At 34.7% G+C, this 27258-nt stretch overlaps 1 protein-coding gene across 6 annotated transcripts in view; it reads right to left on the reverse strand.

Annotated features, from left to right (window-relative positions):
• The window catches only part of RBBP8 (RB binding protein 8, endonuclease), a 100962-nt gene that overhangs the window by 48745 nt on the left and 24959 nt on the right, over positions 1–27258 (reverse strand). For 5 of the 6 annotated variants that reach the window (XM_025429328.3, XM_035718783.2, XM_025429329.3 and 2 more), the window contains 2 exons: positions 14161–14203; positions 7056–7151 (listed from right to left, as the gene is read on the reverse strand). In XM_025429328.3, coding sequence (XP_025285113.1) covers positions 7056–7151; positions 14161–14203 — 139 coding nt within the window. The remainder of the gene's footprint in view (positions 1–7055; positions 7152–14160; positions 14204–27258) is intronic. The other variant, XM_049112841.1, reaches the window with a different exon arrangement.

Consider the following 27258-nt stretch of genomic DNA (forward strand, 5'->3'; position numbering starts at 1 on the left):
CGAAAGAAGTATGCCTTCAAGGAAAAGAACAAAAAAAGATTATAATCAATAAATAGAATAACACATTACATAATACTAATGACATGGTAAGGAAAACATGTTTCTTATCTCAATATGAAAAAAGTTGTTAGAACTTCTAGGAAAAACACAGCAAACTCACTTAAATATGTCCAAGTCATAATATAATTATGGGCTGATTTGAGCAAGATATGAAACAGAATAGAAAAGAATCTATGTGGCCTGGACATTGGAAACAGTCTCAAGTGGCACAGAGGTCATGATATTGGATCTGTAGAGAAGGAAATCTTATTCTGGCTCAGCTGAGAGTATTTACAGAGTCAATAAATAAACACTGTTTACAATTTTTCAGCTTCTATAATTAACTTATAAACCAAATATAAAAGATTGAGATCTGGTAACAGAAAACAATGTAACATTTATCAAGCTTGTCATTATTTACACTTAAAGGTTCAGCTGAACAGAGTGGGAAGTAGAAGAGAGGAAGAATGATGCCGGGAAGGGTTAAAGTATCAATACCTTCCTGCAATATAGTGGTGAGTTCAGGGAGACGGTTCAGACATTTTCCTAAAATATATTCCTGTAAAGACATACTTTTTTTTTTTTTTTTTAAAGATTTTATTTATTTATTCATGAGAGACACACAGAGAGAGAGGCAGAGACACAGGCAGAGGGAGAAGCAGGCTCCATGCAGGGAGCCCGACGTGGGACTGGATCCGGGGACTCCAGGATCACGCCCTGGGCCAAAGGCAGGCGCTAAACCGCTGCGCCACCCAGGGATCCCTGTAAAGACATACTTTTACAAAAATGTATGTATTAAATAGGCTGGAAGGTAAAATAGAACTAAAATAGTAACTATTCAAAAATACGCAAGAGATAAATAGTATACTCATCTTCATAGTAAGAAGTAGGCAGATAATGTCTCAAATTGATAAATCAAGTGTTAGAGTGAAAATACATTATTTATGGGGCACCTGGGTGGCTCAGTCCGTTGAGTGTCTGCCTTGGGCTCAGGTCATGATCTCAGGGTCCTGAGACTGAGCCCTGTGTTGGGCTCCCTGCTCAGCGGGAAGTCTGCTTCTCCCTCTCCCTCTGCCTGCTGCTCCCCCTGCTTGTGCTCCCTCTCTTGTTCTTTCTCTCAAATAAAAAAAATAAAATCTTAAAAAAAAAAAAAAACATCATTTAGAACTTTGGTGAATGAAGAACTGGGACTGGCAGGGGTGGCAAAGAGAAGAACAAAAAAACCTACTGCTTTTATAGTAATTATACAACTTTATACAACGTACATGCCTTACTTGAATAAAAATTCAAAGGGGGGAAATATAAGCTAAATGGTATATTCCTTTTATCATAGCATTTTAATTTAATAGTAGTACATTCTAGTAAACTTTGTGTGCCATCTTTTTGAGAATTAAGGTACTAAAAAAGACATACATCTTCTTGTCTTTCTGCTCTAATACATGTCTTCAGATTCTCAAGCATTTCTAAAGCTAATGGTAAAGTCTGTTTATGCCCTTAAAATTCTAAAGGAAACAAGTCTCTGTAAACTATTCCAAAACCAAGACACTATTAAACTATTTTAAGAGGAAACTCAATTTTAACCATTTGCTTAAAGTACCTGACATTTCATATTTACATTTCTCTTTTAAGATTTGTTCAAATAGCTTAGGGTCCAATTAATAAAAATTCAAATATTTGACCCAATTGTGGTAAATAATTTACACACAGAATTTTTAAACTATAAAGGCCAAAGAGATGGGGGATCCCTGGGTGGCTCAGCGGTTTGGCGCCTGCCTTTGGCCCAGGGCGTGATCTTGGAGTCCCGGGATCAAGTCCCATGTCAGGTTCCCTGCATGGAGTCTGCTTCTCCCTCTGCCTGTGTCTCTGCCTCTCTCTCTCTCTCTCTCTGTCTCTCATGAATAAATAAATAAAATCTTAAAAAACAAAAAAATAAAGGCCAAAGAGAACAGAACATTGAAAAGTCACTGATGGGGCTCCTGGAAGGCTCAGTCAGTAGAGCATGTGACTCTTGATCTCAGCATTTTGAGTTCAAGTCCCACGTTGGGTGTAGAGCTCACTTAAAAATAAATAAATAAAAATTAAAATAAAAAATTGAAAAAGTCATTTTTGAAAAACACTGAATGAAGGAGATAAATGGCATTTAACAATTCTAATGGTTATTTAAATGTCATTCTACTAGTTGACTTGTCAGTAAAAACTGAACACTACTTTGTTTCTAAGAAATCAAATCTAATATATTAAAATATCATAATGTATCATCAAAAACAATCCCTCAGAACCCCTACTTTCAAGTTTAAAAATGCTACTTGTATAGACAGTTCTAAAATGAAACAATATTTCCTAACTTGTTTATTACTACCAGTTTTCTCCAGTCAACTGCCATTCTTTTTTTTTAAATTGGAGTTCAATTTGCCAACATATAGCATAACACCCAGTGCTCATCCTGCCAAGTGTCCCCCTCAGTGCCCATCACCCAGTCACCTCAATCCCGTGCCCACTTCCCCTTCCACTACCCCTTGTTCATTTCCCAGAGTTAGGGGTCTCTAGGTTTTGTCACCCTCACTGATATTTTCACTCATTTTATCTCCTTTCCCTTTGTTCCCTTTCACTAATTTTTATATTCCCCAAATGAATGAGACCATATAATGTTTGTCCTTTTCTGATTGACTTATTTCACTCAGCATAATACCCTCCAGGTCCCTCCAAATTCAACTGCCATTCTTGATAACATCTGTGAAAAAGAGTCAACTCTTGACTGCTTACAGATCCTAGTTTAAATTTAAATGGATGTGAGAAAATATGCTAGCTCCTATTTCTATCAGCAAAGTTCCACTGCTTTCCTCTTGCCTCTCTTCCACTGATGCTATCAGAAAAAGAAACATAATTCCACTTGTAAGATTAGAAAGCAACATGCTTCCTAAGTCATATTACAGTTTGCTCATAGAGATGAACAAATAAAACCTTTCATTTTGCAACTGGAAAATTTACCAGACTAACAGAACGCTCAATTGTTTATATCCCAAAAAGATTTCCTCAAATTTATTCATTTTCATTCAAAAGGGTTTACTGAATACCTACAATGAGTACTATACATGCCAATTATACAACAGTGGCCAAGATAATGTCATTTGTTTTAAAGAGCTTACAGTGTATTAGAAAAAGGCAATAAAAAAGTAATTATGGCAAAGTATGATTCACATCGCGACAGTGGAAATACATGGTACTATGAAAGTACTTACCAGAATTAAATCCAGTCTAGAAAGTCAGAGGTTTCATGAAGAATATATTTAAATTCAAATCTATGGGACGCCTGAGTGACTCAGCAGTTGGGCACCTGCCTTTGGTCTAGGGCGTGATCCTGGAATCCCAGGATCGAGTCCCACATCAGGATCCTAGCATGGAGCCTGCTCTCTCTCTGCCTATGTCTCTCATGAATAAATAAAAAAAATCTTAAAAAAAAATCTATGAGTAAGACAAAAAGAGGACAGTCTATTATTTGAAAAATAGTTTCACAACCATAAATCCTCTGATTAGAAGTACAAATTCTCCCTTTCAATGACAGATGAAATATGACTTTCCCATGATTGCCAAAAATGCTTTTAGAAATACTAAAATCTATTAGACAATCATGGTTTAACTACTTTGTTCAGATTTTTTTTTTTTAATGCATTCTGTCTACTTCTCCACACAATGACTATTTCTTAGATTTAGTGAAATACTTTGTTTCCTTTAAGGAAAGTCTGTTACATAAATAGGAGTAGAATATAAATCAGCCACAGAAAATTAGAACTTTTTATTATCTAATTTACTTTTACCAAGTAATTCCTCTCATCTAAACATCTCACAATGTTTTCACGTAAGTATAAAAATAAAAATGGTCTTATCCTACAAAGAGTAGTAGCATGTTTCAGAATTACTGTCTAGAAATTTTAACAAAACACTTTTGCTTTTTAAAGGTCTTGGCAAGGGATGCCTGGATGGCTCAGGGGTGCACTCTGCTTTTCCACTTGGGGCGTGGTATCACGGGGTTCAGGGATCAGGTCCCACATCGGGCTCCCTAAGGGGAGTTTGCTTCTCCCTGTGTCTCTGCCTCTCTCTCTCTCTCTGTGTCTCTCATGAATAAATAAACAAAATCTTAATAAAATAAAATAAAATAAAATAAAAAATAAAGGTCTTGGCAAAACATTCATTTGTATAGATTCTTAAAGCTTGCTCTATTTATCATTCTTATGTAACATAAAACTACAATGAAATTTTAAATAAGGCAGAATTTTACCAAATTATCTACTTAGACATTTAAAAGTAGAATATAGTTAGCAATTTAAAGGAGAAATAAAAAACAAAACTTCCCCCAAAAAACCAGACTAGAAAATGGACAATGCTGGGGAGTTAATATTTCAGAGTATCTGTTTTGGTAACTTTAGGTCAAATACAAATACTTTGAAATGATCAGTTAAAGTATAATTCATTTATATCACATTTACAAAATTAAAACAATATACAAGCAAGGCTTCAGGAACACAGAAAATAGGGGGTTTGTAAGGTCAAATTTTACCTCATTATCCATTAACTGTGATTTAGGGACAGTTTCTTCAATCTTTGCTAGCTAAGTTTCCTCACATGTAAAATGGTTTTATCATCTGCCTTATAGCTTTAATGTGAAGATTAAGTGCTAGATGTCTGGGTACAAAGTGAGCCTTCAATAGATATCAATTGCCAGAGGTTTTTTTTTTTTTTTTTTTTTTTTTAAGATTTTTATTTATTTATACTCATGAGAGACACAGAGAGAGAAAGAGGGGCAGAGACACAGGGAGAGGGAGAAGCAGGCTCATGCAGGGAGCCTGAACTGACGTGGGCTTCGATCCTGAGTCTCCAGAATTACGCCCTGGGCTGAAGGTGGAGCTAAACTGCTGTGCCACCGGGACTGCCCTGATTGCCAGAGTTAAAGCCTAAGAAAGATATGCTCTCCACCATTCCTCCTAAATGCTCCAATACATATCCAGAGAAAACAAGGAAATCCCTCACCACACTAAGAGTACCTAGCTGATGGTTTCCCTTTTGATCCTGAACTGGGGAGAAGAAGGGGGCAAATGACTTTCTAGTTTCCTGATACCTCAGCAGGAGAGAGACTAGGTCTGGCTACTCTACAGACTGGAGTACAAATGGCTGGAATCATAGTCACCAATTAGGAAGGACACTATAAGTTTTAAAAAATTGTTATTATATACTTTTACTTGTATTAATCTCATTTTATCTTCAAAATAGCCCATGACATTTATGGTTAATGTCATGTCATATGTTCTTGACTTTTCTTCTACTCTGATAATTTTTCTTTCTCAATTTTTTTTGGCTGGCTGAATCCTTATTCTTCATTAAACCTTAATTAGTATGTCGAAGGATTCAGCCCTAACACTTCTAATTTTCTTCCAATACTCTAACATGTCCTTAGATCTCTTACCCAGTCTCTAGGTTTCAAATGCCGTTTATATACAGATGACTTTCAAATTCTTTTCTCTAGCCCTAATCTCTCTAGTTAGTTTCAGACTCAACATACCTATCTACTTGACATCTCCACATGGATATAACAGATGCTGTCAATACCTGCTCATATTCCTTCGTAATTTCCCTGCTTAAACCCTCCAAGTGCTTCCTGTTGCAATTAAAATCCAAGCTTTTTGACTATGATTCTACATAATCTGGTTACTCCCACCTTTCCAATCCTAGCTCCTATCATTCTCCTACTCATTAAGTTAGAACCACAGACGACTTCCTATTCTTCAAATATTTCAAAACTCATTTCTACCTAGTTGTTTTGCATTTGTCTGTTCTCCAGGTGACTAGCTCTTATCTGTATCATTCAGATCTTAGTTCAAATGGCACCTCCTCAAAAAGGCTATCCCTGACACCTATCCCTTCACTTCCCAATGTCTGTGGTCACTTCATTACATCATATAATTGTATTTCTTCATAGTCCTTACAATCTGAAATCATCTTATTTGTATGACTTGCTCCAAACCTTTGAAAATTAAATATCAGCTTCATGACATACTAGGGATAGTATTATCCCTAGCATGTATAACAACACCTAGATTGTAGTAAGGACTCAAATATTTATGAATCTGAATTAAGGGCACAGTATAAACCTGATTTCAAATTCACACCTATGATTCCAAAGCATATGGAGCTTTATTCCACAATAGGCTGCTTATTTTAGTAAATGTGCATCATCTGGGACAGGAGTTGTAGAAGACAAGCATACAACTGCAATTTGCATAGGTGCATAGTAGTAGGTTACCCCACCACTAAAGGAACAGTGGCAAACTCAAACCCACCAGCCCTTCTGTAACATATACAAAATAGTAACAAAAGAAAATTATTAATTATAAACACAGGAAACATTATTTGTTATAGGTAGTTCAAAGTTTTAAATAGCACTTATAGTTCAGACAGGAAAATACAGCAAATTCTGGAAGTCTCTTCTAAACCTAGGGTGTTAATCTCATAGGAGTGAGAAACAAAGAAGGATGTATGTGGAAGCAGAGTAAGTGATAGGCATCATTTTGGAAATACTCAGAAAGAAGAATCCCTAGACTCTCCGCAAGTAGAGAAATATGCAGGGAAAAAAGGGCAGAATACAAAGACAAATAGAATTGTGAAGCAGTTGCCACCTACTTAGAGGTAAACATGGAATTAAAGGATCAAATGAATTAGAACATTAATTCTAATTAATTAGTGCTACTCTTACGCTTGTCCTGTATCAAATACCAGATAAGGAAATATTATTTAAAGGGTAAATTGTTGAGATTGCTGTAATTAATTAAAAAAAAACGAACTTGCAAGAGTAGATCCTTGATTTCATAAAGTATTTACTCAATGTTGACACTGGATAAAGGGCATTTATATAAAGGTTGGGAAAAGGGTACTTTTAGTCCCAGAACTATTTATAAATTAAAAGCAATGTTCTATTAAGGAGGGAAATAACCTCTTACACAAGAATACCCAAGAACTAGACTCACCGATCTTCTAAAACTTTAATAGTTTCATGGAGGACTTTCTGTTGCTCCCTCAGTTGTTGATTTTTGGTGAAGAATTCCTCTAGTCTCTGCGCATCTCTAAAAGTCAAGAAATAAGTTTTTAAAAAAATCCTAATAGGATAATTATCATAACAGGATTAATTCTACTATAAGAACTCCAAAGTATGGTCTCACATTTACATAACATGTATTTCTTGTATCAAAATAAGTAACTTGAAAGGTAAAGTTTAAATATCTTGTTAATTATAGTTCAAATTATACTAGAATTTGCTACATAGTATTTTTATGTACCATAAAAGTATTGTCCTATTACCAGCCATTCATTATACAATGTTGGAACAGAGGAACAAGTGGATTCTGATGCCATCAGTGGATTTTGATGACTCAATGTTGTCAAAAATGCTATTAAAATGTACACTTACGGTTTTTTATTACCTTGTCTACAGTTGTTAATGTAAGTAACAGATATCTCCACTCATCTCTATTCCAGTTATGGGAGAGTTCATTTGCAAGGACTAAACACTAATTTGTGTATAGCATGCAGAATAGTACAAGCACATATTAAGTTCTATTTAAGTGTTTAACATTGTGATTTTATAGTCAAGAAAAAACAAAGACATCTAAAATTTTCTCCTAGATTACCTAATTTCTTTCCAAGTTAGTATCTTATTCTATGCCTCCATATTTTTAAAAATCACATTATTATATAAAGTATACATATCATTTAATTCTAAGAAAACCAATTAGGTATTTGACTGGGATTTTCTGTATGGTCTTGAAGCTGAAAAAGATAATACTGTGATTGAAATATCTTCCTCAGTTCTCCCAAGGGTCTAAAATATCAAATGATGACAAACCAGTCCACTTACAAAAAGTAGATGTCAGAATGATTATGTCAAAATGGTTAGACTGTAATATCACTGGTAGCAAAACAGAGTCAAACTAAGTAAAATGCCAGATACCCAATACAGAGGATACCTCATCATGCTGGTTGAACAGCTGACATTGAATGAGAAATGAAAAATCAATACATCTAAGAATAACCTGCCTACTGCATATGGTTTTGGTAGCATATGTAGATATCCAAAACCTGGGGAATAATATGGTGATAGCTGAAACTCATTAATTTGGCAGTTTCTCACTTAATTAAAAAAAATTATCAAAAAAAATTATCAAAAAACCCCGCCATATTTTCCAATACTTCTAGAAAATGTATTTAATTCAGATGCAGTACATCAAGCTCTCGCTGATCCTACTTTGCAAGTATTTAACAAATATAACCAAATTTAAAACTTGTCTGAATTAGGGGGAACAACTGAACACATTTTCTAAGTTAACAGATTGTTAGCTGCTAAAAATAATTTGAATTTATTTAATTTAAATCATAAAAATATATCAAATATTACATTCCAGATTCATATATTAAAGACTTAGACACACTCTCTCTCAAGGAATGAAAAGTTCATAGCAAAACTTTTTTCTTAAATTATGAAAAGAGAAAACTTGTAATAGTAATGTAATATCTGATTTTCCTACATCTATACATTGTTTCTATTTAGAATGATTCAGAACATAATAGAATTTGTTTTAAAACCAGACTGACTGATGGCCAAAGTTCAAATTAAATCTAACCTCAATTACTTAATTAAATATTCATGTCAACTCAGTGGTAAACAACAGGTTTCTACTAATTATAAGGATATTTTAACAAATTCTTTAAGAAAGCAAATTGATGAATTCTAAATGGTACAAAAAACAGTCATGCAATTTCAAAAAAATTGAGTGAAAAATATTGTTTTCTTTTAAAGATTTTATTTATTTATTCATGAGAGACACAGAGAGAGAGAGAGAGGCAGAGACACACAGGCAGAGGGAGAAGCAGGCTACACGCAGGGAGCCCAATGTGGGACCCGATACTGGAATTCCAGGATAACGCCCTGGGCCCAAGGCAGGTGCCAAACCACTGAGCCACCCAGGGATCCCCGTTGTTTTGTTTTTTTTTAAGAATTTATTTATTTATTCATGAGAGACAGCGAGAGAGAGAGAGAGAGAAAGAGAGAGAGGGCAGAGAAAGGCAGAGGAAGAAACAGGCTCCTCACAAGGAGTCTGATGTGGGACTTGATCCTGGATTCTGGGATCAAGACCCCAGCCAAAGGCAGACCCTCAACTGCTGAGCCATCCAGGTAATTACAAGTGAAATATATTGTAAGATAGGTTTACCTTAGAACTCATCCAAAGGAAGTTAGTGACTAACTAACCAACTTCACCTATATAAGGTAAGCTCAATGTATCTATCCCACAAGCAACACTCTTACTAGAGACTTAGTATCATTTTCCTAGTAGGCAACCTTCTGTTTTTCTGAGGTAAATGAATATTTTAAATAAATAGCATGTAAATAATAACTGGCATGTAAATGTGGAAAAAACTTTAATTAATTAATTTTAATTAATAAAATATATAATATATATAAATAATATATAAATAAATTTTATATATTTTAATTAAATTTTATTAATTAAGAAATTAAAAGTATGAAAACAGTCCTGTACAACTGCAGGATTTTTTTTCTTTGTAATTTAAAAATTAAAAAAATAATTTAAAGGGATTTATTTGTTGGTGGTTAGTTTATTTGTTGGTTTAGAATTTCTAAATTTCTTGGCAGCTAAAAGGGGAATTATCTTTACTATAAAGCTAGATAACTGAATATGGTAAATGTTAATTTTTATATTTCCTCAGTGAAAATTAAAGTAGTTATTATTTTTCTTTAAAGAAAAGCAGGGGCACCTAGGTGGCCCAGTCAGTTAAGCATTTGCCTTTGGCTCAGGTCATAGTTCGAGCCCCACATTGGGCTCCCTGCTCAGCGGGGAATCTGCTTCTCCCTCTGCTTCCTCCCTTTGCTCATGTTTCCCTCTCTATCCCATGTTCTCTTTCAAATAATTAAATAAAATCTTAAAAAAAAAAGAATGGCAAATAAATAGGATGATCAGATTCATGAATTGATTATTAAGACAGTTAATCAGTTGGTAAGTAATGGATATACATTGGCAAAGAGATGTAGTCCATGTTCACAAGCAGGTTAAAACAATCAGGCGGACCTGGCTTAAGTATAACTTTTCAAAAACAATCTCACAATATTCAGCTGTTGACATTTTCCCATGTTTAGTTTTATAAATGAATTTGTGTAAGAGAATACCATGAACTATGTGCAAGAACTATCATCAAAGCACATATCTGAAACAACCAAGTGATGAATAAAATATGGTATAATTAATTCCTCTTCTAATTGCTTTTTTCCAGGTGGGAATATCGAAGGATAGGGAATCCCTTTTTTCTTTTTTAAAGATTTATTTATTTACTCATTCATGAGAGACATAGGCAGAGGGAGAAGTGGGTTCCATGCAGGGAACCCGAAAGGGGACTCAATCTCGTGGTATCACACGCCCTGAGACAAAGGCAGATGCTTAACTGCTGAGCCACCCAGGCATCCCGGGGAATCCCTATCTTACAAATATAGCTATTCTAACAATATGGAGATAAGACATCTTGATTATTCTTACACCCTCACTGTATACTGTAAAATATACCGATATAGGGGGATTATGGTAATATAGTCAAGCTCAAGTTCCTGATCTCACAATGCAAAGATTTAACTTACTACAAAATAGAGCACCTCATGAATTCTCTGATTACTCAGGGAATTCAGTAACTTACCTGTGCTTCCAAAATGTACACCCCAAGCTACCTGAGGTACACAGGTACAAAGCAGTTACAATATATATTAGAAGGTTGCTAAGATGATCAAATGACTCTGTAAACTTACAAATGAAGGCATTATTATCAGCTATTGAAAAACCAGCTTTGTTTCCACTCTTTAAAATTCAAAGTTGTTGTGATAGATTATTTTTGAGAAAGTAAAATTCAGCAATCATTTACAAATTTAAGAAGTTTTTCATGTGGCTGATTGATTATAGATACGGAGAAATACGTTTGTGTAAAAAGTCTGTAATAAAAATGTACATTTGTGATAAGCAAATCTAGATGGCTTCTAATTATGTGTTACCATTCAACTGCAGGGAAATGATTCTGATTCAAGGTCTACCTTGTAGTTATAAATCTAGGATTTAAAATAGTAATATATTTTGGGGCACCTGAGTGGCTCAGTGGTTGAGCCTCTGCCTTTGGCTCAGGTCATGATCCCAGGGTCCTGGGATTGAGTTCTGCATCAGGCTTCCTGCACAGAGCCTGCTTTTCCCTCTGCCTATGTCTCTGCCTCTCTCTACGTGTCTCTCATGAATTAATAAATAAAATCTTTAAAAAAAAAGTAGTATTTTAGAAAATTACTAGGTCTACACGAAGAATCCATTTTAATAAAACTAAATTCCTTTAAAAACATGTTGTGAATGCAACTTAAAATGTGTAATCAAATCACAAACACAGTAATTTCTGTGTTTCAGTACTGCTTCTTAAAAGTGACCAACATTTTGATTAAAAGATGTCATTCTGGGATACCTGGGTAGCTCAGCGGCTCAGTGTTTGCCTCTGGCTCACGGCCTGATCCCAGATTTCCAGGACCGAGTCCCACATCGGGCTCCTTGCATGGAGCCTGCTTCTCCTCCCTCTGCCTGTGTCTCTGCCTCTCTTTCTGTATCTCTCATGAATAAATAAATAAAATCTTAAGGGAAAAAAAAAAGATGTCATTCTAATCAATGGTTGTTAATCCAGCATTAACAAGATTAACATGAAACCAAGGTACAATATAAAGTACTCATTTTCTAACTACTAATCAACTCAGAAACATTACACTTTTGATATTAGAAAAGGCCAGAAGTTGAGCGCCTGGGTGGCCCATTCAGTTAAGGGGCTGACTGGAGTCTGGCTCAGGTCAAGATCTCAGGGTGGTGAGACTGAGCTCTGAGTTGGACTCCACCCTGAGGTGGAGCCTGTTTAAGATTCTCTCCCTCACTCTCTCCCTCTGCACACCACCCCCAACCCCTGTTCATGTGCTGCACATGCTCTCTAAAAAAAAAAAAAGAAGAAAAAGAAAAAGAAAAAAGGCCAGAGGGAACAAGTTTGGTATGGTACTTATTTTCTGATTAACAATGTTTGTAGCAACCAAAACTAGCTGGGCTATAAATAAAAATGAGGATGGCAACAACACAATAAATACATTTTATAATTTTAAATCTCAAATGACTCAAAATATTTTCACCATTGAAAAGAAGTGTATTTATTTCTAAGTAAAACAAAGATGTTTCCCCTTTTTTATTTCAAGTGGATTAAAAAGAGAAATTTTACTTAAGCAAGAAAATGATCCTGTTTTTCTCTTTTGACACAATTTCAAAATATTTATTTTTAGAATAACTATTATTGGAAGAATTTACATTTAGAGTTTTCTTCTGCAACTCTTCAGATAATTCTGACATACATAAACATAAGGTGATACCATCAATACTAACTAAAGTACACTAAAGAGCTGGAGTTTTTAATATCCCTATTGCCCACAGAAACAGAAGGTAATTTGTGCCATAAAAGGAAATCATGCCTCAAAAGTTGCACTGGCAACTACTCTCTAAACTGTAGGAATAGGGCTAGTCTAACTATAGTGACATTTTTGGTTGCCTGTCCAATAGCTATTTCTTTCTCATTCCTTGCTAAAAGAATGCTGAATTTCTTAAATATGCAACAGCTGCTTAAAGAGAAGATGATCTCTCCAGATTCAGGGGATGAATATTAATTTTTAAATTTTTTTAAATGTTCCATTTTAAAATCATTTCAGATTATAAGTAAGTTGCAAACATAGAACAGAGTACCTGTATATCTATCACTCAACCTCTCAAAATGTTAACATTTTGTGTAACCATGATACAATTATGAACATCAAGAAATGAACACTGATACAATACTATGAACTAATCTATACATCTATAGACCTTATTCAAATTTTGCCAATTGTCTCTCTAATGTCATTTTTCTGGTCCAGGATCTAATCAAGGACCCTACACTGCATTTCATGTCATGTCTCCTTCAATCTGGGGCAGTTTGTCCAACTTTCTTTGTCTTTCACAGTCCTGACATCTTTGAAAAGTACTGGCCAGTTAATTTGTCCTTCGACTTGGGTTTTCTGTGTCTCCACATGACAAAACATGGGCTGGAGTAATGTGCTCTTCTTAGTGCATCAAATCAGGAGGTGTGTGAGATTGACATACCATATTTCTAGTTAACTTTCAGTTTGATAGAGATGAAATTTATAATTTTATATTTCTGAATTTCAGTCATCTCCCAAACATGATTTTCTAGGTATGAAAGAAACTTTCCAATTTTCATTTTCAGATTATAATGGAGAAAAACAACTGGGTGTGTTTTGATGGGTGGTTGTTAACTTCAGATTTTGGTTAGAGCCTTAGAAGCTTTAGGAATATGAAATAACGGAGGCCCAATGGTATTTATACACCATAAAGCAAATGCAATATTAGTCACGATGATATTAATTTTGTTATGAGCAATAATATTCTATGACTCCATATGTTTCAGATTCCCAGAATGTGGAAGATGTAAAGAACCATGAATAAGATCTGCTTCTGACTTAGAAAATCAGATCTGATTCTAGGCTTAATAACCAACAAAACAATTTAAGGGACTCTCTGGTAACTTCACACTGGTTAATAAAGGGGTCTCATTTGTTCCCATTTCTTTTATCAGTTCAGAAATCCCAGAATTATTCTGCTCCCTTCTTGCAGTCCAGGTGTTAATCACAGCTGAGAAAAGAATGTCATTAATAGATCAAAAATGAATGTCTAGAACAGCTCTCATCTTAGTACTTCATGGAAAAAAATTATATATACATACAAACTTATATGTGTGAACATATAAAAATTATATTAAAATATAAATACATGCAAATATTAACTAAGATATACTCAAAATTAAGTTATTCTTTTTACCTTAGAATTTTGAAAAATTCATTGTCAACTATCCAAGGTCCATGCTGTAAAGCTAATTTCTTATAAATAAGACACTGAGGTCAAATAGAACATCAGTGTCAATTGCTTTAAAAATAAGAAATCAGTGTTATATACTGATACTTACAAAATTCGTTCCTTTTTCAGTTTGGTTACTTTTACTTGTAAACCTGAAAAAGAAAAAAAAAAAAAACCCCACAGTATTTTATTTATACATTCATCATCTCCAAAGCAGTTGATCTGAGTTTCTTTATGAGTTTAATGCTACACTATTAAGTCACTCAACTCTGGGCTCTGAATAATGAGCCAGGTCCCATTAGTTTGGAGAGTGTATTTCCCTTACTTGTACCCTGAGGTCACAAAAGTATATCTGCAACATTACTGCTTTTAGTCTACTATGTGACAGCTAAGTAGAATGAAATTTTCTCCACCTAAAGTGAGTTACTTCCTTTATAATAGCAGGGGCAAGCATATAATTAGAGGTTCACTATAAACGAAGGTCTATGTTCTGACATAGCCTAGGTATTTGCTAACAGTAATCGTGCTTATGTAGGCTCAAGTCTTCTGGGATTAAAATAGATTGTGGCAGGAAGTCCTGGACAGGGAGCAAAACTGCTTACACTAAAGTACTTAACAAAGAACACTCAAGATAGCTGTTCTATGTATTTTTAATTTTAATGGAATCTGACATGAAACACAAGAAAAGATCTCTGCCTATGGAACTCAAGTAGTTATTGTGAAGAAAGTAGACTGAAGAGCACTGAAATTGCAAAGAAGGATATGAACAAAATAGGGTGACATTTCTAATTTTCAGAAATAATAATTAACAAAAGGAGAAAAACAATCATTAAACAAATATGAAAAGCTATCCAACATTACTAGCAACTAACTATAAATTCAAACCAAAACAATTACTTAGCAAAATTATGATCATAATACCTAATATGATAAAAGTGTTATGAAACTATACTCCTATACTTTGCTGGAGATACTACAAATTTGATACAATTCTTTTGGAAAGCAATTTAGCAATATGTAATAGGACTCTTTCATCAAGATCTCATTTCTTGGATTCTAACCTACGAATATAATCCAAACCAGAAAAACTTATAGTCACAAAGGATATTGAAAAATTTAAAGCAATATAAAATGCTTAAAATAGGGATATGTTTAAGTAAAATATGATATAAACACTTGATGGAATAATACAGTTATCAAAAGCATTAGGTAAAAAAAAAAAGTCTGTTTAGCAACACTAAACAATTTGGTTTTCTATTTTCTCTATGACCTCTATTTTCTGCAATGTGATTATCATAAAGGAAGGAAAAGGTTTCTGTGTTTACTTTTTCTGATTCCTAAATCAATCTTTATAGTATTTTACAATTTTCCCAATTGTGGATACAAGTTTTACCTCCAGGAAATGTTCAATTGATACACTACAATTTTACTTATTTTTAAAGCTTAAAACTTGAATAAACGAATATTATGAAAAGTAAAAAAAGTTATAAATAATCAACTGTTCACAGAAGCTTTATTCATAATAGCCCCAAACTAGAAACAACCCAAATGTCCTTCACCAAGGCAACTGTTAAAAAGAAAAAAAACTGGTGCATACTTATAGCACAATGGAATATTCAGCAATAAAAAGCAATGAACTACTGATACATGCAACAACTTGGATGGTTTCCAAGGAAATTATGCAGACTGAAAAAAAAAAGCCAATTTCAAAGAATATATCCTATGTGATTGTACTTATATAACATTCTTGAAAGGAAAAAATTATTAAAAACAGATTATGTGTAGCCACAAACTGGAGGGGTAGGGATAGGAGAAAGGGGGTCAGGAATTTTAAAAAGCAGTGTGAGAGATCTTTGGTGGTAGTCACAGGATCTATGTGATTGAACTGCATAGAAAACACGGTGCACACATATATGAGTGAATGCATATAAAATTAGAAGAATCTGAATAAGGTTGGTAAATTGTATCAGTGTCCATCTCTTGGTTGTGCTATTACACTACAGTTATAAAAGATGCCTCCCTGGGTAAAGAGCACAGGACAATTCTTGATATTATTTCTTACAACTTCATGTGAACCTACGACAAGCTAAAATAAAAAGCTAAAAAAATTTATGGAAAAAGATCAGCCCCAAGAGTTGGAAGACCATTAAAATATGAAACATAATAGGGGGACGGGGTGGCTCAGTCATTTAAGTGTCTCCCTTCAGCTCAGGTCATGATCCCAGGGTCCTGAGATCGAGCCCCACATTGTGCTCTCTGCTGCAGGAGTGTGTGTGTGGGTGGGGGGAGCCTGCCTCTCTCTCCCTTCCCCTCTGCCTGTTTCTTCCTAAGCTGGTGTTCTATCGCTCTCTCAATCTCCCTCTCTCAAATAAATGAAATCTTAAAAAATAATAATAAAGGAAAATATTTTAATGTCAAGGATTAAAACTGGTACGATTTTTTAATCTTTTCCATTTGTCAAACAAATTCAGGTAACGACAAATGCATGAGAACCTGAAATTACTTTAGTAAATCATCAAATCATTTTGAAGAATTAAGAACTTATGACCTGATTAGGCCAAAAACTGAAGTCAGCAGTTTTTCAGTCTTTTTCTTCCCAAAGTGTGTGAAAATTTACTTATTGATAGATTTTCTTATTTTTAATTTTAGCTGACTTCTAAAATTCAGTGCAGCCAAACATGAAGTGGATTCTTGCCATGGCCATTTTAAGAAAAGAAACAATGAGATACAAAATCCATATAAACATCAAAAGAAAATTCTTGGGAAATATGGAAAGAGTACTCTTTTATCTTACAAGCATTCAACACCTGTGAGGCATTTGTTCTGTCACGCAGATCAGCCCTGAAACAGGTTTATGTATGTATGTATATGTGTGTGTGTTTAAATTTTAGCATTTGCTATTCATCAAGTCAATTAGGCATCTACAATTAGAACCCCTATAAAGTGTGCTTTAATCCTGCTCCACACCCATCGGAAGGAATGAGGCTATACAACAATGCAGCTCCTGTATGAACAGGTAGTCTGTTCGGCAAAGTATTTGGGATTGTAACACTGGCAACCTGAGATACCTATTGAGGAAACAGCATTCACAAGACTAAGCACTGTACTACAAATTAACCCTACACTGGCTAACATACGAATATTAGAAGAAATGAAAGAATTAAGGGCCCATATGTATAGTTATAACAATGACACAAATTTATAAGAATTTAGAAATGAGGGGATCCCTGGGTGGCGCAGTGGTTTGGCGCCTGCCTTTGGCCCAGGGTGCGATCCTGGAGACCAGGGATTGAATCCCACGTCAGGCTCCCGATGCATGGAGCCTGCTTCTCCCTCTGCCTATGTCTCTGCCTCTCTCTCTCTCTGTGTGACTATCATAAATAAATAAAAAAAAAAAAGAAAAAAAAAAGAATTTAGAAATGAGGCAAGAATTTATTATAAACAAAATAAAAATCACTGTTATTTTTTTTACTTATTTTAGTTGTCTACCCAGAACAATCCAATCCATATATGGTGTACGTATATTGATTGAGTCACTTTATTGATTTATTTTTAAAGATTTTATTTATTCATTCATGAGAGACACAGAGAGGCAGAGACACAGGCAGAGAGAGAAGCAGGCTCCAGGCAGGAAGCTTGGTGTGGGACTTGATCCCGGGCCTCTTGGATCATGCTCTGAGTCAAAAGTAGATGCTCAACAGCTGAGCCACCCAGGCATCCTCGTATTGTCACTTTAAAACAAGTTACTTATGGTTTTGAATAAGCCTAATAATACTTTTCTTGGCAAATAGTGGTTTTGTGTATATAGCTCAAGCAATTTAATTTCTACCAAAATATTACTATTAGTATTTCTGCAAAGGCCCTAATAAGTTATTTCAATACCAAAGTAAAAAATCTTGACTTTATGTTTTGTTTGGTCTTAAGATTTAATTATCTCAAAATGGATAAGTTACTTTCTGTAGACTCAATTGAACTTATAGATGTTAACACAAATGGAAAAATAATAGATGTGAGAGCTGATAGAATTCTTAACAATGAGTAGGACACTGATGTCATGGACCAAAATTGCATGCAATTCCTTTCACTGTTTATTTATATAGTCTTAATATAAATGTTATCTTTTAGGAATTTTTGACGAAACATCTGAGGAAATAAATGAAATAGTCCAGAACTGAATCAAAAAGTATTTATCCTGTTGTATGAGAACCTCTACAGTTTCCTATTTATTTCTTTTTAAGTAATCCTCACTCAACATGGGGCTCAAACTCACAACCCTGAGATCAAGAGTTTCATGTTCTGACTGAGCCAGCTAGGCGCCCCTAGTGTTTCCTATTTCTTCAAAAGGGGTTCCAATTTTGTCCTGAAAAACCTGCCTAGTTTTCTAAGAAACTGATGTTCAGATTTACTAAAACATTATTAGATGAGATGCTGACAGTAGAACCCGGCACGGATAAGAGACTATTTATTAAAATGGTGCCATTCTAAGGTGCCTCTACACCACAATGGGTGTAGAGATTAATTAAAAATGAAAATCTTTAAAAAAATAAAGAAAAATAAAATGGTAGCACTCTGAAAAATAAACATTCTAACTTCTATTTTATTACCTGTGCTTTTAAGTAATAAACTTGATACTGAAAGATTTAAAAAGAAAAAAAAAATATTGCACCCAAATACTTCATTCAAACCTTTAAAATTTAACAAATTCTGAAATTTCTATTAAATTATATTAAACATAAAACATGCTCTAACAAATTATCAGTAACATTTATCTGTAACAACTTGTTTTTGACCCTGATAGTAGCAGCATTTGCCACAAAAGGAACACGAAACACTAAAGGGAACAATCATGAAAGGATACAATTATCCTAAGGATACAAGATATAAAAACTCAGTCACAAATGTTTCCAGAATTTTCCAACAAAAATGGTCTCCTTTACATAGTTTTTCAACAGAGGTTGACTTTATTCTTTCCCATTTTAAAAAGAAATGCATGTAGCTTAATACATTCTTGTGATTAATGTACAAACTGTTTTGTATATGGCATGTTTTAGTTACCATTTTATCATGTTTTGGTCAAATGAGGGAAAAAAACATCTTAAGATACAGTGTGGGTATTCAGATGCATGTAAGTGCCTATGGGTGGGTAGACTTCCTTGGATATCTAAGTAAAACTTATATATTCAAGTACTCTCGTTCAAAACATTTCTTTTCTCTCTCTTTTTAAAATTGACACAAAGGTTTAAAAATAATGAGTCAATTTTGATTCCTATATATACTTCAAAACCTGCAAAGTCTGGACAAGTCCATGTTTGATGTCTTTCAAATAGCCTCTTATACTGGTTTCTCCAAGTGGATCCCCCACTTTAAAAAAAAATTAAGTACCCTTCAGGCATGTCTTTGATCTTATCACACAGTTGGAAGATCTAATTTTATATGGAACTATGTGGAATACATTGACAAAGAACTATGCTTTAAAAAGTCTGCTTTCAAAAAGAAAAAAAAAGTCTGCTTTCAGCAAACTTGCCTCATCTAAACCCCCAATTTTTTTTTTTTAAAGATGTATTTATTTATTCATGAGAGACACAGACAGAGAGAGAGGCAGAGGGAGAAGCAGGCTCCTCACAGGGAGCCTGATGCGGGACTTGATCCCAGATCCAGGGATCACCACCTGAGCCAAAGGCAGGCATCAAACCACTGAGCAACCCAGGCGTCCCTAAACCCAAATGTTTTAAAATAACATTACCTTTTTTTTTTTTTTTTTAAGATTTATTTATTCATGAGAGACACACAGAGAGAGAGAAAGGCAGAGACACAGGCAGAGGGAGCAGCAGGCTCCATGCAGGGACTCGATCCCAGATCTCCAGGATCAGGCCCTGGGCTGAAGGCGGCACTAAACCGCTGAGCCACCAGGGCTGCCCTAAAATAACATTACTTTTTTAAAAATAGTACTCATTCAACACCTTTAAGAATCCAAAATGATTCTGAAATTGGAAAAAGTACCCTGATTAATCTAGTATTCTAAGATATCAGAAATTACCTTCTCATCAATTCACACATATATCTAATACCTACCATTCATAAGACACAGATATTAGCTAAACATACTAAAAATTGTTATATTCCTCTCAATATTTTCAGTGTATACAAACTCTCTCTCTTGGGAATGTGATGAGTATTGGGGCATAGCTATGAGCACACAATTGAAAATAATTATTGCCATATAATATTTGTGAGTTTTATATGTTTTATAATCTGATGAATATGGCATGTTGTTTCTTATAAAAAGTGTATTATTTATTTTCCTGACTCTTCCTCATCATAAAATAGTTATCTTCTGAAGACCCTGAAACACTGAGGAACCTGAAGAAGAAATCTGCCAAATATTTTATCCCTGTTAAAATAAGATCCTAAAAATAAAACTGGCCCAATTTTATTTTTATTTATTTCTTTAATTTTTTAAAAAATATTTTATTTATTCCTGAGAGACACAGAGAGGCAGAGACATAGGCAGAGGGAGAAGCAGGCTCCCCATTTGGAACCCGATGTCCACATCAATCCTGGAACTCTGGGATCACACAGAAGCTCAACTGCTGAGCCACCCAGGCATCCCAGTGGCTCAATTTTAAATGGGCATATATAAAAATTCTAAAATGATTATGCACAACATGGAAAAGCAAGCAGAGTTTAAATGAAATAATAACAAAAATAAGCCAGATATAAAACACTATATACATTGATCACAACAATACAAGCGACACAAATTTCTTTTAAAACTAGGAATGAAAATAAATAAATAAATAAATAAATAAATAAATAAATAAATAAAGAAAGAAAGAAAGAAAGAAAGAAAGAAAGAAAGAAAGAAAGAAAGAAAGAAAACAAACTAGGAATGAGGGGCAGCCCAGGTGGCTCAGCAGTTTAGTGCCGCCTTCAGCTCAGGGCGTGATCTTGCAGACCCAGGATAGAGTCCCATGTCAGACTCCCTGCATGGAGCCTGCTTCTCCTTCTGCCTGTGTCTCTGACTCTGTCTCTCATGAATAAGTAAATAAATAAATAAAATCTTTAAAACAAACAAACAAACAAAAAACTAGGAATGAGGGATGCCTGGATGGCTCAGCAGTTGAGTGCCTGCCTTTGGCCCGGGGCGTGATCCTGGGGTCCCAGGATCCAGTCCTGCATCAGGCTCCCTGCCTGGAGCTTGATGGAGCTTGATGGGTAGTAAAGTATTTCAGCATTTAAAATAAATATAAAATGCTGATATTTTCATGTTATGGGATTTAAAATACTGATGTTCACGAAAATATTCCATTGACCAAGCTATAAACTATGTAATTCATTCATATATCATTTATTATTTTTTTTTACTCTGTGCCAAGCACTCTTACCTACAGAGATGTAAAGATGAGTAAGATAGTTACTCTGCCTAATAAAAACTTATGATCTTCTTCAAACCAGTTATAAAACAACAGAAAGTAATTATTTGAAGGATAAAGAACTTAACTTTATGCCTGAAGACAGCAGAATGCTAATTCTCTATCAAATGCTTATTAGTAACTAACTCAAGTACATCTGGTCCTATTTAAATTACTTCAAAGTATTGTATTTGCTTCACTTCCAGGTCTCAAAGAGTAATAACTTTTATAATATGCAGCAGTAACACTCCCATAATAAACTTAAAGCTGTTCTTATTGGTAAACCTATGTGATACAGTATGGGAAACCAAAAAGAAGATATTGCAGCTCTTTAACAGAAATTGGAAGACTGTTTATTCCTCCCCAGTTTTAAAAGTAGTGCATATAGTGGATTATATTGATGCTATTAGGATTACAAAGACTCTCTTGTATGTGACTTATTTTTGCTATCATTTCATTATGCAATTACATTGTATAAACATTTTCCTTAAAAGAAAAAGAAGGGATCCCTGGGTGGCGCAGCAGTTTGGCGCCTGCCTTTGGCCCAGGGCGTGGTCCTGGAGACCTGGGATCGAGTTCCGCATCGGGCTCTCTGCATGGAGCCTGCTTCTCCCTCTGCCAGCGTCTCTGCCCCCCTCTCTCTCTATGTCTATCTTTAAAAAAAAAAAAAAAAAGAATACAAAGCCCCAAAACCCACTATGTCTTCTTCACTGCTGTATCCTCAGCAACTCCTATCATTCCTAGCATATAATCCAATTACTACTCCCTGAATGAATAGGAAGTCAGTATTAAAACTCAGAATTGTTCCTCAATGTTTTACACTAGATTTTCTGGGAGAAAACCGTATAGTCAAAAGAAGAGCGAATTAATTTAAAATATTCATATTTATCCTTGGACATATGACCATGAGCATAGTTCACTTTAAAATTAGATCTTTATCAGTACAATTTTGAATTTCCATTTTTTAAAATATTTGAAGTCAATTATCTGCCTCAGTCAACTAAACAGCTCCAAGAAATTGAGACGAGAAAGGCCAACAATCCTAAAAAGTGAGCAATAAGGTATATAACAATTCATAAAAATTGTTATAAATTTGTAAAATTGTTATAAGTTCATAAAAATTCATAAAAAATATAAATTACCCTTAAACATAAGCAGATGCTTAATCTCATAAGAGAAATACAAAAATAACATATACAGTAATCAAATATAACATGAAGAGGTCTTTTAGATTCAGACTTGAACAACCAACTATAAAGACACCTTAGATAATTGTAGAAATTTGAACTCTTTCATCTATTAGATATTAGATGTTAATAAATTGTTTTGTTAGTGTGATAACAGATTTATTTGGTAAAAAAAAGCCTACGGGAGGGATGCCTAGGTGCCTCAGCAGTTGGGCATTTGCCTTTGGCTCAGGGTGTGATCCTGCGGTTCCGGGATCGAGTCCCACATCGGGCTCCCTCCATGGGACCTGCTTCTCCCTCTGACTGTTTCTGCCTCTCTCTCTCATGAATAAATAAATAAAATCTTTAAAAAAAGAAGCCTACTGGAAATACATACTAAAGTATTTATAAATTAATTATGTCAGAGACGCCAAAATGACTGACTGAAAGAGGGATTGAGAAGTACATGGAATACAAGTAAAATAAGACTGGCCATTTACTGATGATAGTTCAAGCTGAGTGATTAAGTATATAAGAGATTATTATACAGTTTTCTTTACTTTTATATATAGTATTTCCTAAACAAAACAGAACAAAATATTTTAAACTTTATTTAAAAAAAATTTTTAAAGATTTATTATTCATGAGAGACACAGAGGCAGAGACATAGGCAGATGGAGAAGCAGGCTCCCCATAACGAGCCCCAATGTGGGATGATCCAGCATCCTGGGATCATGCCCTGGGCCAAAGGCAGATGCTCAACCGCTGAGCCACCCAAGTATCCCCATTTTAAACTTTAAATTAGAAAAGAACATAGAAGAACTCAAACACAAAGGATTATAAAAGGGAGCCTGGGTGGCCCAGTTGGTTAAGAGTCTGTCTTCGGCTCAGGTCATAAATGTAGGGTCCTGGGATTGAACCCGATGTCGGGCTCCCTGCTCAGCAAGAAGTCTGATTGTCCTTCTTCCTCTGCCCCTACTCATGCTCTCTCTCTGAAATAAGTAAATAAAATCTTAAGAAAAAAAAAATAATTATAAAAGTGGTTGCCAGTTTGTGTTGGGGTATAACTTTTTTTACTTTGTGTTTCAATATTTTTAGGAAAAAGTTTAAGCTAAAATAAATCAATACATAAAACAATAATAAGAAAATTGATACCTGGACTTCTATTTTATTTTTAAAGATTTTATTTATTTATTTGAGAGAGGGAGAAAGTATGTACTCGAGAGAGCACAAGCAGTGGAGAAGGAGAAGCAGGCTGCCTATTGTAAAGGAAGCCTGGACAGCCTGGGTGGCTCAGAGGTTTAGCGCTGCTTTCAGCCCACGGTGCAATCCTGGAGACCTGGGATCGAGTCCCATGTCAGGCTCCCTGCATAGAGCCTGCTTCTCCCTCTGCCTGTGTCTGTGCTTCTGTCTCTCTGTGTGTCTCTCGTGAATAAATGAATAAAATCTTAAAAAAAAAAAAAAAAAGAATAAAAATAAAAAAAAGAAAAGGAAGCCTGACTTGGGGCTTGATCCCAGAATCCTGGGATCATGACCTGAGGTGAAGGCAGCTGCTTAACTAAGCCACTCAGGTACCCCAATACCTGGATTTCTAAATGAAATTACACCCTAGTTGCATGAGCAATTCTATATGCTGAAAGAGGGCTTTAATGAAAACATGAAACAGAATGATCTATCAAAGAATGAGACTAGAAGAGTAAGGGATACTTGTATAGTAGAGGTAGTTGAACCCCAACCTTTCATAATAAAAAAAAATTACAGAGCTTTTAATGTTTATTTCAGCTAGGAATGAAAAAAACTACAATTAATAAGTAAAGACCTCCAACAAAGTTGCAGGATACAAAATCAATACATAGAAGTCAGTTGTGTTTCTATAAGCTAACAATTAGAAAAGGAAATGAGGGGTGCCTGGTTGGCTCAGTCAGAAGGGTATGCGACTCTTGACGGAAAAGTATGTGACTCTTGAGATCAGGGTTGTGAGTTTGAGCCCTATGTCAGGTGTAGAGATTACTTAAACAAAAAAAAAATTAATGAACTTATAAAGAAAAAATAAATGAAGGAAACAATTCCATTTATAGCAGCATCAAAAAGAATACTTAAAATAGACTTAACCAAGGAAATGAAATATTTAGACAAAGAAAATTACAAAATATTCCTTAAAGAAATTGAAGAAGGCAAATTAAATAGAAAGACATGGCATGTTCATGGGCTGGAAAACTAAATATTGTTAAGATGTCTAAAAGACTACTCAAAAAGATCTATAGATTCAATGCAATCTCTATCAAAATCCCAATGAGGATTTTCTTTTTTCTTTCTTTCTTTCTTTCTTTTTTATTTTTTTTTTTGGATTTTTGAAGTAATAGAAAAATGTCTTAAATCCACATGTAATCTCAAGGGACTCCCAATAGCCTAAATAATTTTGAAGAAGAACAAAACTAGAGATCACATACTTCCTGATTTCAAAACTTAACTAAAAGTTACAGTAATCAAAACAGTGTAGTACTGACATAAAGACAGAAGTGGAGACCAATGGAATAGAATACAGAGCCCAAAAGTAAACTCTCATATATATGATCAAATGGTTTTTGACAATGGTGCCAAGACCATTCAACGGGGAAATGGTCTTTTCAACAAACAGTACTGGGAATACTGGATATCCACATGTAAAAGAATGAAGCATGGCCCTTACATCAGATACAAAATGTAACTCAAAATGGATGAAAGAAAAAAAAATGGATGAAAGATCTAAACATAAGAGCTAAAACTATAAGATTCTTAGAAGAAAACAGGGGAAAAGCTAAATGATAGATTTGGCAACGATTTCTTGGATAAGACACCAAAAGTACAGGCAACAAAAGAAAAAAATAGATAAATTGGGCTGTATCAAAATTTAAAAGTTCTGTGCATCAAAAGACACAATGAACAGAGTGAAAAAGCAACCCACAGAATGGGAGAAAATATTTGCAAATTATATTATCTGATAAAAGATTAATATCCAGGGGCACCTGGGTGGGTCAGTTGGTTGAGTATCCGACCCTTGATTTTGATTCAGGTCATGATCTCAGGATTGTGAGATTGAGCCCTGCTTCTTACTCTGCGCTCAGTGGGGAATCTGAGATTCTCTCTCTTCTCCCTCTGGTCCTCCTCTGCCCATGCATTCTCTTTTTTTCTCCCAAATAAATAATCTTTTAAAAAAGATTAATATCTAGAATATATAAAGAACTTCTACAACTCAACAACAACAACAAAAACAAACCTGATTAAAAAATAGGCAAAGGACTTGAATAGACATTTCTCCAATGATACAGAAATGGACAATAAACACATGAAAACATGTTCAACATCACTAATCATTAGGTAAATACAAAGCAAAACCACAGTATCACCTTACATCCACTAGGATAGCTATCACTATCAGAAAGAAAAAGAAAGAAAGAAAGAAAGAAGAAAGAAAGAAAGAAAGAAAGAAAGAAAGAAAGAGAGGGAGGGAGGGAGGGAGGGATGGTGAGAAAATGGAGAAATTATAATCCTCATGCATTGCTGCTGAGGATGTAAAATGCTACTATGGAAAAGAATATAGTAATTAAAAATTAAAAATATAATTACCATATAATTAAGCAATCCTATTTCTAGGTACATACCCAAGAGTTGAGAGCAGGATCTTGAAGAGATTACTTGTACACTCATGTTCAGAGCAACAATTATTCACAATAGCAAAAGGATGGAAGCAACTCAAATGTCTAATAATAGATGGATAAGCAAAATGTGGCATATACAATGGAATATCATTCAATCTTAAAAAAGAAAAAAATTCTGATGCTACAGTATGGATGAACCTCGAAGACATCATGCAAATGAAATGAGCCAGTCAGAAAAAGACTGTAACATTCCACTTTTACAAGGTGTTTACAGTAGTCAAAAATCACAGAGATAGAAAAGTGGCTGCCAGAGGCTGGAGCAGGTAAATGGGAAGTTATTGTTTAATAGGTATAAAATTTCAGTTTTACAAGATGGAAGAGCTCTAGAAATGGATGTGGTGATGGTTGCACAACATTATGAATGTAATACCACTCAACTGTGCAACTGAAAGTGGTTAAGATTAAAAACTTAATGTATATTTCATGACAATATACTTTTATTTTTTTTTTTATTCCTGAAAGACACACAGAGAGAGGTAGAATCAGACAGAGGGAGAAGCAGGCTCCTCATAGGGAGCCCAATGCGGGACTTGATCCCCGGACTGGGATCACACCCTGAGCTGAAGGCAGCAGACGCTCAATAACTGAGCCACTCACGCGTCCCCCTCATGACAATTTTTTAAAAGTAACTATCCCCATTCTTCAAAAAGAGATGGTAACTCTCCCTTGAGAGAGTAACTATCCCGTGCCAAAAGAGATAGAAGATAAGAATTTTCTAAGATTTCTTAACCATTTAAATTTTCTCATGTTTACTTTGGCCATTCTTTCTGGTTTTTTTTTTTTTCTAGAAATTAGTTCACAAAAATCATAAAGAGGAAAATAAAAGGAATCAGTATGTGAAACCTCTGTTACGAATTTTTAATAGTATCTTATTGTACTTGGCTGGGATGGTGGTCCACAGCAGGCATTGATAATATAATGGTGCTGCTTC

This window comes from Canis lupus, chromosome 7, assembly GCF_003254725.2.
Source record: "Canis lupus dingo isolate Sandy chromosome 7, ASM325472v2, whole genome shotgun sequence".
Classification (NCBI taxonomy): Eukaryota; Metazoa; Chordata; class Mammalia; order Carnivora; family Canidae; genus Canis; species Canis lupus.